We start from the raw sequence: 12,539 nt of genomic DNA on the forward strand, positions 1-12,539 counted from the left end.
TAAAGACGTAAACATTGCCTGTGATATAAATAGGACCTGCTGTTGAGACAGGTCTATATCCCAGAGACTACACCATCTATGAAATAGACTCCACATCCATGTGAAGCAGAGTTCCTCCATAACCCATTTCAAGTGCAACTTGGACAATTGGATAGGAAACTTGAAATTCATCCCTGGTTTGGCACCTATGTCTCTAATGGAAACAGGTAACCTATAAATGATTCATCTCACAGATCCATCCTTACACTTATGAAGGGTATCAAAATTTGTCAGAGAGTTGGGCATGGCTAGGCTTAAAAGGCCCTTGTGGTTGCTAGCCTAGTAAACACCTATGAACCTATGTGCTATATATGCATCAGAGCCATGGATAATGACCCCATATCAACAACCCCCAGATCACATCAGAGACAGCATACAATATTACACACATAGATACACAGAACATGGTGTAGTGTGTTTTTGGCTAACTTAAGGAACATTTATACTCCTAGATTCATCTGTACAGCACTGCAATATTAAATTGATAATTGCAGCCATCTATTTGTAGTTTGCATCTTACTGCTTAGTATGATTTTGCAGAAACAACTTCACTAGCAGGAAGACATTCCAGCAGAATCTACCAGACCAATGAGAACAGCTGACAAGAAGCAGGGCAGCCTAAAAGAAAGCACATTACTAGAACGTCATGTAAAGCAGAGGCAGTTGCAATAAATCATGACACTGGCAGAAAGGGCAGATTTGGTCTATGGGCCATGACACAGTCAATGTGAAATTAAAAGACGGATGCATTATCAAACTCAAGCTATGAAACACAGCGCATGATGGACTGGACAGTATGCATCTGTGATTACCTTACCCACACTGATTAAGAGTAGGCAGGACTCAATCAAAATGACTTGCATTGTTGGTGGGGACACATTGACAGGTAAAACAATGTTATCATATTAGCAAAGGTAAAGGCAGGTGGATGTTACAGCTGTGCAATCACTTAGTAGGTTGTGGGAAGTCAGGGATCATGTTCTTCAGAAACATGGAGGAGCCACTGTGTCATAAACAATGGTGACTTGTAAGACTGGTCTGTAGCACGGATAACCCAGAACTGTGTGTGTGTGTGTGTGTGTGTGTGTGTGTGTGTGTGTGTGTGTGTGTGTGTGTGTGTGTGTGTGTGTGTGTGTGTGTGTGTGTGTGTGTGTGTGTGTGTGTGTGTGTGTGTATGTGTGTGCGCGCACTTGTGTGTATTGGTGTGTGTGACTATCTACATATGTTTCATGATGAGCTGTCCCATTTCTGCAGCCACTGGATGTATGGCACCCACACATCCACAACCAGTGTGAGGGCCACAAATAGGCATGATTCTCCATCTGCCCAAGGTATATTGTTGGCTTATCACTATGGGAGCAACATCATGCAGTGTGATGTGCAGTTCTGTAAGTGGATAGTAATTAGCATTGGTGACCATGGACGTGAGGCTAGTCATGGCCTGGTGTGGTGGTCTATCTGACCAAAAGCTGACAAATGTGCTGTTTCAGGAATGGTCTGTGTCATCTAGGTATGCCTGGTGTGTGACCAGTCAACTTGCAGCTGGACACTTCCATGGTCTTAGACAGAAGGACCTGCAGGAGCAGACCAGAGAATGGTTACCATCTGTTTCATGGATGTGCTTATGGATACTAAATTAACCATCAGTGACCTGAGCAGGACTATCTTCTCCCTCTCCCTTCCATGAGACTCTGCAGGTATTAAATGTCATCCTGCAGGTCATATAGATGGTGCATGTCACCTCACAGGCCACCTAGCACACTCTCCATATCCTATCTATGCCTAGATAACTGACCTACACATCTGGCGATTGATCCCAAGTGTTGCACGCATTCCAGAGAAGTCAGGGTACCACCACTGACTACTACAGGTCTCCATTGTGAGGTGAATACATATATCAGAGGAAATGAAACTCATAGATTCCATCTGACCTATAAATTCCTGTGTAGCATGGATGCAACTCCCCATTGTAGAATGTCCATCAAAATGGGGCTCTAGGTGATTTAGTAACATTTACTAATGTAGATGGGACACCTGACCCCATCTAAGAATGGGAAAATGGGTGTTGATTATGATAAGTGGTAGGACTGGGGTTTTGGCCTGTCCCTGCACAGGCTGAATGAATTTGGATGATGTGTGCAATCCCTACAATGTTAGTGCTGCTGACACACCCAGTATGTTATCAGACTGTACAATGTGCATGTTGCTGTAGTTATCAGCCATAGGTATTCTACTGATATAAGGCATATGTTGCCCCATTATGCTGGATCCTCTGCTATGACAATCTGTGAAAACATAAACCCAAGACACTTGCGGCATCACTGTAATAAATGATAGCCCCCTACTTCAGCAGGTAAACAGTTAAGTGATCCATATGTTTAACTATAAGTCTTGTTATGCGGGACACTGCAGTCCTAAATTAGAGGCACCTGGAAGACAGACACGCAGAAACAACTTGCTGAATAAGTCTGCCACATGTGCATTTATCTGTACAATATGGTAATGTAATGACTAATACTAGCCCAATACATCAAACACTCATGTGGTAATCACCAGCCCAACTCCAACAGCCAGGCCACCACCAGATGTGAGGATCCTCTACCCTTTCCCAGACAGAGACACCAGAAACTTCTTCATCTGTGATATTCTTCTGGGGTGGACATAACCTAGTCAATGCCCCATGCCCTGTTCCTGACATGCATTAACATATTAGTTACCGTGTGCTGAACCTGATGTACAACTAAGGTCCACCCACAGCACTACAGAACTGTTGTCCTGTTTCACTACCTACCACAGCTGTTTGGGAAAAGGCCATGTGCTTTTTCATCAGGATGATTGTGCTATGAGCTGGAGAACCTGTAGTAACACCCTGGTCTTCTAGGTGGTAAGCCTTCCAACTCATTACCTTTCTTGTGGGCCCATGACAAGACATATACACGTGAGTTGCACATGAAAGTCAATGAATGTGTATGGCTGTGAGTGGACATCTCATGTGACTGTATGCTGGTCCCAAACTTCACAGGGTGTCCACATACCTATCCACTGTTATGCTGTAACATGTTTCCCTCCATTACCTACCCCCTACACATGAAAATGTATAATTCTGTTCAGTGGGCTTACCCATTTAATAAATGTAAAAAAAAAAAAAAACTGCAGCTATGGGCATGTTATCTTGCACCCCCCACACACACATTAGCATATTGAAAACCTTTAAAATATAGCACACCCTGCTCTGTCAACAGTATGCATTGCCATTCATCAGACAATATACAGGGACTATAGCATCATGCATGGGGTGTCCTGCCCTATGTGTGTACTACCACTGTGATCCACCCACCCACAATATGACATGACAGTCTCATGGCATTGTGGCAGTTCCTCTATGTTTATGTCACTGCCATCCAGTATGGTTGTTTAGTACAGTACAGGGTTACATTACTAGATGTTTTATCTTTCTTCAGTACATCTGTATTAGGGTTCAGTGTCCTAATACTGTAAACTCCTGTTTCCATTGTTTGCATTAGCATGACCTCTTGCAAAATGACATCACTTTATATTGAGCTAATTTTGGCCTCGTTGCATGGCGATTAGGTTACTGAGGGAATTCACCACAGCTGTCTCAGAACCTCTCCCTTACTGCACCACTAATCAGTGCAACCCTACTCACTCCTGCTCATTCAGGGATTGTTCACAACATGCTCATGCATGGCATCTGTGAAGTTCAGAGAACCATGGGGTCTTATATAATGAGAATTTTGTAGCATCTCATAGCTGTGGTGAGATGCACAACACATGAAATATGAAGGTGTGCCAGTGTACATGGGTTATCTTTTTGCTCCTCTTACAGAACTAGGTAGCCATGAACAAAATAATGACAGATCTAGCACAGAAGGCTATGTTAATGAACTGCTGATGACCTTCATTCTGTATTCATGACTGACATTCTCTTGTTTTGTACTTGTAAATCATGTGACTCTTTGTGAGCTATTTAACCAGTCAGTGCTTTCAGCCTATCCCAGAAAAAAGCACACATGCATACTGACTCACCTGGTTAGCAAATATGTAAAATAACAATAATTATAACAATAATTGTGAAAAATAAATGAGATTAAGAGATGCTTGTAACTGTATTCATTAGGAAAAGGAACAAGACTTTATCAAGTGGAATATTTTGTACTACATAAGTTAGAAAATTTGGTTGGACTTACTGAGACAACTAAATAATATTTTCCAGTAAACTGTCTGTTTCTTTTTCATTCATACCTGCATCTTCCAGTGATGTATAGGTCACACTAAAGCCTCCATCAGTTCCAATTGCATCTGTATAGAAGACAACTCTCATGGTGTTTCCAGATGACTTCACTTGGGTGCCAGGCAGCGTATCACTTTGACCACAGAATTTTTCCAACAGTGGAGAGTTGGAATGTAGGCCATTGTAAATCTGATAGATAGCAAGTATAGTGTTAGGTACACTGATAATCAGATTCGTTAATCACCAGTCTTCTTTATAAAAATTAATTTATCACCATCTTCTTTATAAAAGCACAATTATTTTTCAGTATTTTTTTCTGGTTTTAAGATGTCCATTAAAACCCCACAACATGAAGTGATAAATGACTTTAGGTACAGTAACTGCTGTCTACCTTAGAAGCAGAATAAAGATCCCAATGGATACAGAACTACCATTTCTGTTGAACCAGTACAGCAACTGGGTGAAAGCCATGGGCTTTGTGCCTCACACTACTATTGCAGTCAAACATTAGACCTATCTAGTATAAACTTCATCATGCCTTATTGCTTGCATAGTAGAATGTGAAGATATAAATGTTATTGTTCATGACACAAAAGTTTCATATCATGCCGTCTGCAACAACCTAAAAGCAGTAAACTAGACTTTGTTAAAAGGAGTAGAAGTACAAGAACTTGGAGACTTTTTGGTAACAGTTGACTGCTCAAGGGTGAGCTTGTTCAATACTGCCTCGCTACATTCAGCAACAGTTCTTAGGTTCATAGGTATATACTAGGCTAAAGATCACTGGGGCCTCTATAAGCCTAGCCATGCAGCTCAAATGTATTCCATGTTATATGCCTTACAGGTTGTTTTAAGGGGTGTACGTTAGAACATGATTTACAGGCTGCCTCTGTTCATCAGAGACATAAGTTTCAGACCAGGGGATGAATTTCTGATTTCCATCCACTGGTCCAGGCTGTGTTTGAATAGGGTTAGGGAAGGCCAGATGGATGGGAAGCCTATTACAGAGAATGGGATTCAATGAGATACATACCAGTCCCTCCAGCATGTCTTATTTAAGTCACAAGCAATGTTTAAATCCTTTGCTCCCCTACCTTGTCTTTCACTGTTGCTTTTGTATGCAGCTGTTCCCTCACACCCCCAACCAGCCATCCAGAATTCCTCTTGTTCAAAGCCACCCATTCAACTGATCCCACTTAGCATACCTCTTGAGTAGCCCTTTTAACATCAATATGTACCCCCTAAACATTGCACTGCAACTAATATAACTAATTTTAATCAATCTCAACACAATTTCCCACTAGACTAATCCTCTACAAATAGATGATCAACTCACTGGCATAACTAGCCCACTATAATTTCTAAACCAAAATGCCAGCTCTATATATTTTAACTGCAATATGTAACCCTATCTCTTAGCCACACTCCCCTCTTTTATATGTTCATAGATGAATACTATGGTAACTGCAATGAATGGCTATTCTGAGCCTAGCCAATAACCCAGGGTCAGAATGAAACCCTGCACTTTTGTTTCTGTGAGGTAAAAAACTTATACATTAAGCCAAACCCATTTTAATTCTAGTATCAATCTAACAACCTATCAGCTGTCATATAATCTTCAGTTCCCTGCAAATGGTAACTTTACTGAGCTCATAATAACTATACCTATACCCACCAGATCTACTCCTTCTTGTACAACTCATCCAATTTACTTTTAAAAATATTCCTTCTGATAAAACAACCAGACCACTATAGAATACTTTGAGCTAGAATTATGAAGTGACTAACGGTCAGATTCAACCAAACACTGATACTCCACTAAATACTGACAATATATGGTGATGTACACCCAAACCTAGGACCTTCCACCACAAATAGTGGACAAAACTCCAGCCATCCAAACTCAACCAAAAATGTATATCCCAGTTATCATTCCAGCCCTGAATCCTCAGCGTCTATAAAACATAACATACAAGACCATAAGATATTTAACATAAATGCATGTAGTATCTATAATAAAATTAATGTACGTCATGCCTGGATTCAAACTCACCACCCACACCAAATGATGTTTAAATTCCTCCATCAAAGAAGAAGAAACACCCAGGATATAACAAAATAAGAAATAACTGAACTACTAAACATTAACGGATGGGTTGTAAATATGTTCTTTAACATTCTAGAATAGTAAAACACTCCTCCAAATTTGAATTTAAAGAACTAATAATAACCGATTTTGAATTAAATTCACATAAGGCAATATGCACAATAGGTATATACATACCTCCAAATTGAAACAATATTAATACTATTGAAAATATACTCACATAGATAATTAGCAGAAAACCCATCTTCTTGGTGACTAAAACAAGGATTAGTTTGATCAAGATACTAGCACCTCCTTCAGTCTGACCCATACAATTAAATTTCCAACAAAATATGATAAAACCTCTGGCAGAGCTAACACTCCGGACTGCATATTATCCAGTAGCATTAACATAAATGAATAAAACAGACTGGAATCCTCCATGATGCACTTAGTTACCACCATCCAACATACATAATCAGATACTTTTAAAAATCATCAAGGGCCTGCAAACTCTGTAAGAACACTTATCATCTTCAACAAGGATATATTTATTGATACCCTGAAACAGTGCAACTGGACTCCACTAAAAATACTCCAACTAGAGACTGCTGTCTCATACTTCAACACCACTTGTCTATAAGTTAAACCAACAGGCATCTCTGAGATATAAAAAGGTAAGCAGGTCAAAGTGTAAACTGCACCCTGGCTAATATGAAAAACAGTTCAATTAAAAAACTAGGGATTTTTTTTGAATACTGGCACAAAGACACAACCCAAAACAATTACCAAATCTACTGATGCCTAAGAAATGTAACTAAAATATTTTTTTTCAGGCAAAAAGAACTATTAAACAACAGCACAGGCAGCACACTTCAATAAGGCCAAAAAGTTCTGGTTTACTATAAACAATATCCTAAAGTAAGGTATAAGCCCACCTCTAAGACATTATTGCCATCATAGTTTGCAAGTTGAATATGGACTTTATGGCTAATACTTCTCACAATTGCCAATACAATGTAGACAAACTACTTCTCACTTCAAACTGCTGTACTAATCAAATAACTTCTCATTTGAACCAGTCCCAGATTACTATAATAAAGAAATACTTGCACAGACTAAAACCCAATACCTTAGCAGCAAATTATGTTTCTGCAGAACACCTTAAATTGGGAATAGATGAAATAAACTACCAATCAACAGATCCTTACAAGAATTATATGTGCCAACAATATGGAAAACCTTTCAGATTATACCAATACATACAATGTGACCAAGTTATCAGCCTATCACAATACTCCCTCTACTCTCTAAAATACTTGAAGCATGCACCCATTATCAAATCCTAAACTTTCTGCCTTGCAAACACTTACTTCCCCCCTCACAACATGACTTTCAACCCCATCAAAACACTGGAACTGCCCATCTACATTTTCTAGACACAGTCAACCTGACTAGAGATATAGATAACCTTGTCTTCACCTTGTCTCTGGACATCTTGATGGCATTTGATATCATACCTCACTCTCTTCTCAACAAGCTCTCAAAACTAGAATGTCACAGGGTTGATGCTATGACCCCTCTTATTTATATATTCATGAATGACAAGCAAACATTAGCTGAACATGTGCAATCAACAATATGCCGATGACTCAATTCTTGTTTGCACAGCCCTAACACTATCCCAACTACAAGTCACCCAAGTTACCAGATGTCATCATAGGTGGCAAACTTAAATTTGATCAAAGCTTCAACTTTGTCTAAAAACACCATCACAAATGATGGCTACTTTACATATCTCACTGATGGCAGCAGAAAGAGAACTACGACACCCATCTCACTTCCATGTCTGGTGTATACATCTATAGTTTTCACAAATATTCAGACTACACTAATGAACAAGCTTGAACAGTGCTATAATGAAATAAGTAAATTTGCATGCGACCTCTCAAACTGAACCCATCACTGTATTCCCTTGTAGAACCTGACTAGAACTACCATACCAGATATATACGCAACTCCTAAGGGCACATAGAATACTACACTATTCCTTAAACACCCCAACTATTGGTGATACAATAAAATTATAAACAACACAAACAAAAAAAATAAATAAATAAAAATAAAAAGGAACCTTAGAGGAAAGGACCAACACCTAATAGAATCCCAAGAATCCAGCAACTCACAAGGGGACTGGGGACTCTCTATACTCTAAGCTACTGAACAGCATTCCCTTCACCATCAATCAACTTACTTTTCAAACTAACGTCAAACTACATGTAAGTCACACTAGAATCTGCTAATGTTCGGAACCTCCAGGAGAAAAATACCCAAATGCTCAAGATTTCCTCTTTATATATATTAAATCATTTCTTCCCCACTGGCTTTTTGTGTCTTATGGAAGTGAATTTATTGCATCCCCCTGCCATGAAAAATGCATGTGTTAATTATTATCTTATCAGTTAACATATCAGTTTACATATCAACATGAATATGTATGCATATCACATTACCTCTCATATTTTTGATACTATGTGCTGCTTAATAATGTTGCCACATTTGTACTGACAATTTCTTGTTCCAGTGATGTTCTGAATGTTCACCAATGTCATTTCTTAGGACTTACTACACTTTATATCTTTCTGTGATATTTCCTGTTTATTCCATTTTAATGAGTTTCAAAAATTTTTATACTGTTCTTTCTTTATAATTTGTTTAAATTTTTTTTATATTTTCCATCTACTATTTCTTGAAGCTTTTCTCCCTGGGCTTCCACTGACAGTGTGTAACGTAGCTCAGTCAAACTTGACCAGTAAACAAAAGCAATTAACTAACTAAATAAATACATGTAGAAGAACAGTTATGGCCTGGTTTTTATTAGAGTGACTAGATACTGGAAAAGCACCCTTGGTAATTCTGAATAAAATCAAAGATACTGCTGCGTGAAGTCTCCAAGAATTCAAGATAAACCTATTACCTGCTCTAATTCCCGAAGAATCTGCTGTTTAGTTCACATATTGCTTATGGCAAAATACCATCTTCAAAGGTAGGAAACTGAGTTTAAGTAAGACTAGTAAAACGCAATTTGCTTGGCAGAGTTCATAAAGCATGGCATTTGATCCCCTCCAAACACAAACAAATCAGCATGGGTCTACTATATGTAGAAACAGGACCGGTTGCAAAAAGTTTTAGAAACTACAATGAAAATGAATAGAGATAGAAATACATCAAATGGAACAGAGAGCAGTGAAACACACAGAGAACTGAAGGCAGCAGCAACTGGTTCATTCTTATCTAGTAACTCAATCAGTGCAAAGCCAGTGTTTAGATTCAGCCAGGCATTCATCTAGCTGAATTAGACTGAGCTACGTTTAATTTAAAGGGTTTTATTTACAGAATTGCCATGCTACCGATGATGTCTTTTCAAGCCTAACATCAGCAAGTCAAAAGCAAGAGCCTTTTTCATCACAGTGCATCCTAGGATTGCAATAATTCAAGTCACTGAGTGCTATTTTTAACAACACAGACCTAGAAATAACAAATCAGTTGTGTGCCTTTATTTATATTGTCCATTTTGTTGGCAAGGTAGATCTTGTTAGCTTGGGACCCTATTTTAAAGGTGCCCTACACAGTATAATCTACCCACAAAGCACTGCCTCCTACATCAAAAGCAGTGGTAAGTACACACACACAATGTTTGGCAAATACAAATAAACAGAATGTTTGGTAAGTACACATACACAATGTTTGGTAAATACATGTACACAGAATGTTTGGTAAGTACACGTACACAGAATGTTTGCTAAGTACACACACAGAATATTTGATAAGCACACACACACAATATTTGGTAAGTACACTTACAAAGAATGTTTGGTAAGTACACACACAGAATGTTTGGTAAGTACACACAGAATGTTTGGTAAATACATGTACACAGAATGTTTAGTAAGTACAAATACACAGAATGTTTGTACAATGTACACACACCTGAAGTGTTACTTTCAGTGTACAGTAGAGTTTGCAGAGTTGAACCAAAATGTTGTTTATTGGTTACACATTATAAACATCAAGTGTAGAGTACTGAATAAGAAAATCCAAGACTACATCTTCTTAGAGAACTAAACATGGGAATGGAAGAATCTGTTCAGATGCAGAACCTGGAATAAGAAGTGTCAGACTAGCACTGAGCTGGAGACAATTAAAGGAGTACAGTAGGAGTTGTGTCTGTGGATAACTACATAGATTAACTTCTCTTCTAACTGCATGATACATTTTATGTTTGCAATCAGTAAAGTACAGTTTTGTACCTACCATAAATGTAGATGTTCGAGTGTTCACCCTGCTGCAGTCATCACACTTGGGTTATCCTGTCGTCAGGCGGTCCCGCAGTCGGCCGGAATTCCAAAGTCTTGGTCCGGCGTTGGTTGCTGTCGCTTCTTCCCTGACGTCAGTGCACCAGGGGTATAAATAATGCATCCGATGCCATTTTCTTCAGTTTTTCTTGCCCCAGATGTCAGGTGCCCCCAAAAAGGTGGTCAGTAATTAGTACCAAATTAAGTAATTTCTGCACAAACACAAAATCCCTCTAGCTATAACCAAATACATCAGGAAGGTAATGTAGAGATTTTAGCCATTTAGATCAGAGGGGATGGAGGGAGGGTAACCTGGACTGCAGCAGGGTGAACACTCGAACATCTACATTTATGGTAGGTACAAAACTGTACTATGTTCATCGTGTTACCCTGCTGCAGTCATCACACTTGGGTAGAATCCCAAAGCTAAGGATGGGTGGAGGAGTTATAGAGGGTTAGAGGAGGCTAGAAGGCCCTGCAGAACTGCAGTGGCAAAGCCAGCTCTAGTCTTAGAGTAAAGTGGTAAGTGATAGTGTTTGGTAAAGGTGTGTACTGAACTCCAAGTTGAAACTTCCAAAATCTCCTTGGTAGGAACCCCCCTGAGGAAGGCTGTAGATGTAGCTGTTGCCCTGGTAGAGTGGGGCCTAATGGTAGCAGGAACTGGTTTTCCATGATGGGTATAGCAAAAACGAATGCAATGTCCTATCCATTTGGAAATGGTTTGTTTTGATATGGCCTTCCCTTGTGAAGTTGTAGCATAGGATACAAAGAGCTGGTCAGATTTTCTGAAAACCTTAGTTTTATCCAAGTAGTAATGAAGTTGCCTGTGAATGTCCAAGGAATGCAGGAGTCTTTCTCCTTTGTTCTGTGGATTTGGGAAGAAGGTGGATAAGTGGATGGTTTGATTTAAAGCCACACTGGAAACCACCTTAGGCATGAAGAAAGGATTAGTTCGTAGAGAAACTCTGTCTTGATGGAAAATGAGGAAAGGTTCCACTGCCATTAGTGCCTGCAGCTCTGAGACTCTTCTAGCTGAAGTTATTGCTAGTAGCAGGACAGTCTTCCATGATAGAAACTGTAGATCTGCAGAGAAAGCTGGTTCAAAGGGAGGTAGTGTAAGTTTTTCCAGAACAAAATTGAGGTCCCATGTTGGTGTAGGTGCTCTCCTGGGGGGCCTAATGTTTTTTGCCCCTCTGAGGAACTGCCTTAGAAGTGGATGCGAAAATAAGGGTGGATCTGTGTTGTAGTGGGCTGTAATAGCTGATGCATGGATTTTAATGGAGGAAAAAGAAAGTCCATTGTGTAACATCTCGGTTAGGTACTGTAGAATTTGAGGCATGTGAGGCTGAAGTGTGTTTTGGCCTTTAGCTTGGTTCCAGGCGCAAAACCTTTTCCATTTATCCGAATAGGCCTTCCTGGTGCTGGGCCTCTTAGCTTCCAGAATAACATCCATAACTGCTTGGGAAAGAGGAGCTGGCTGGATGCTTAGGTGATTTGCCATGCAGCCAGATTTAAGGTTTTGAGCTGGCTGTGAAGAATCTGATTGTTTTGCTGTGTGAGCAAATGGGCAATTTGTGGTAAAATCCAAGGTGGGCCCTGGGCCATATTCCTCAATAATGGGTACCAGTGCTGGCATGGCCAGTCTGGGGCTATGAGTATCAGACATCGTCTCTCCTTTCTGACTTTCAGAAGCACCTTTGTGAGGAGAGGCAATGGAGGGAAGGCATATACTGTCAGGTTTTTCCAACTGAATGAGAGTGCGTCCACTTTCCAAGCTTGATGGTGAAGTGTCCTTGTACAGAATTTT

General features: G+C 39.7%; 1 protein-coding gene across 1 annotated transcript in view; it reads right to left on the bottom strand.

Moving 5' to 3' along the window:
- Nucleotides 1-12,539, bottom strand: part of LOC122797794 (cubilin-like) — a 2,156,354-nt gene that overhangs the window by 815,165 nt on the left and 1,328,650 nt on the right. The window contains 1 exon segment of the mRNA XM_044066315.1: nt 4,303-4,480. Coding sequence (XP_043922250.1) covers nt 4,303-4,480 — 178 coding nt within the window.

Source organism: Protopterus annectens, chromosome 3.part1 (genome assembly GCF_019279795.1).
Source record: "Protopterus annectens isolate FY-2018-M chromosome 3.part1, PAN1.0, whole genome shotgun sequence".
NCBI classification, from domain to species: domain Eukaryota; kingdom Metazoa; phylum Chordata; order Ceratodontiformes; family Protopteridae; genus Protopterus; species Protopterus annectens.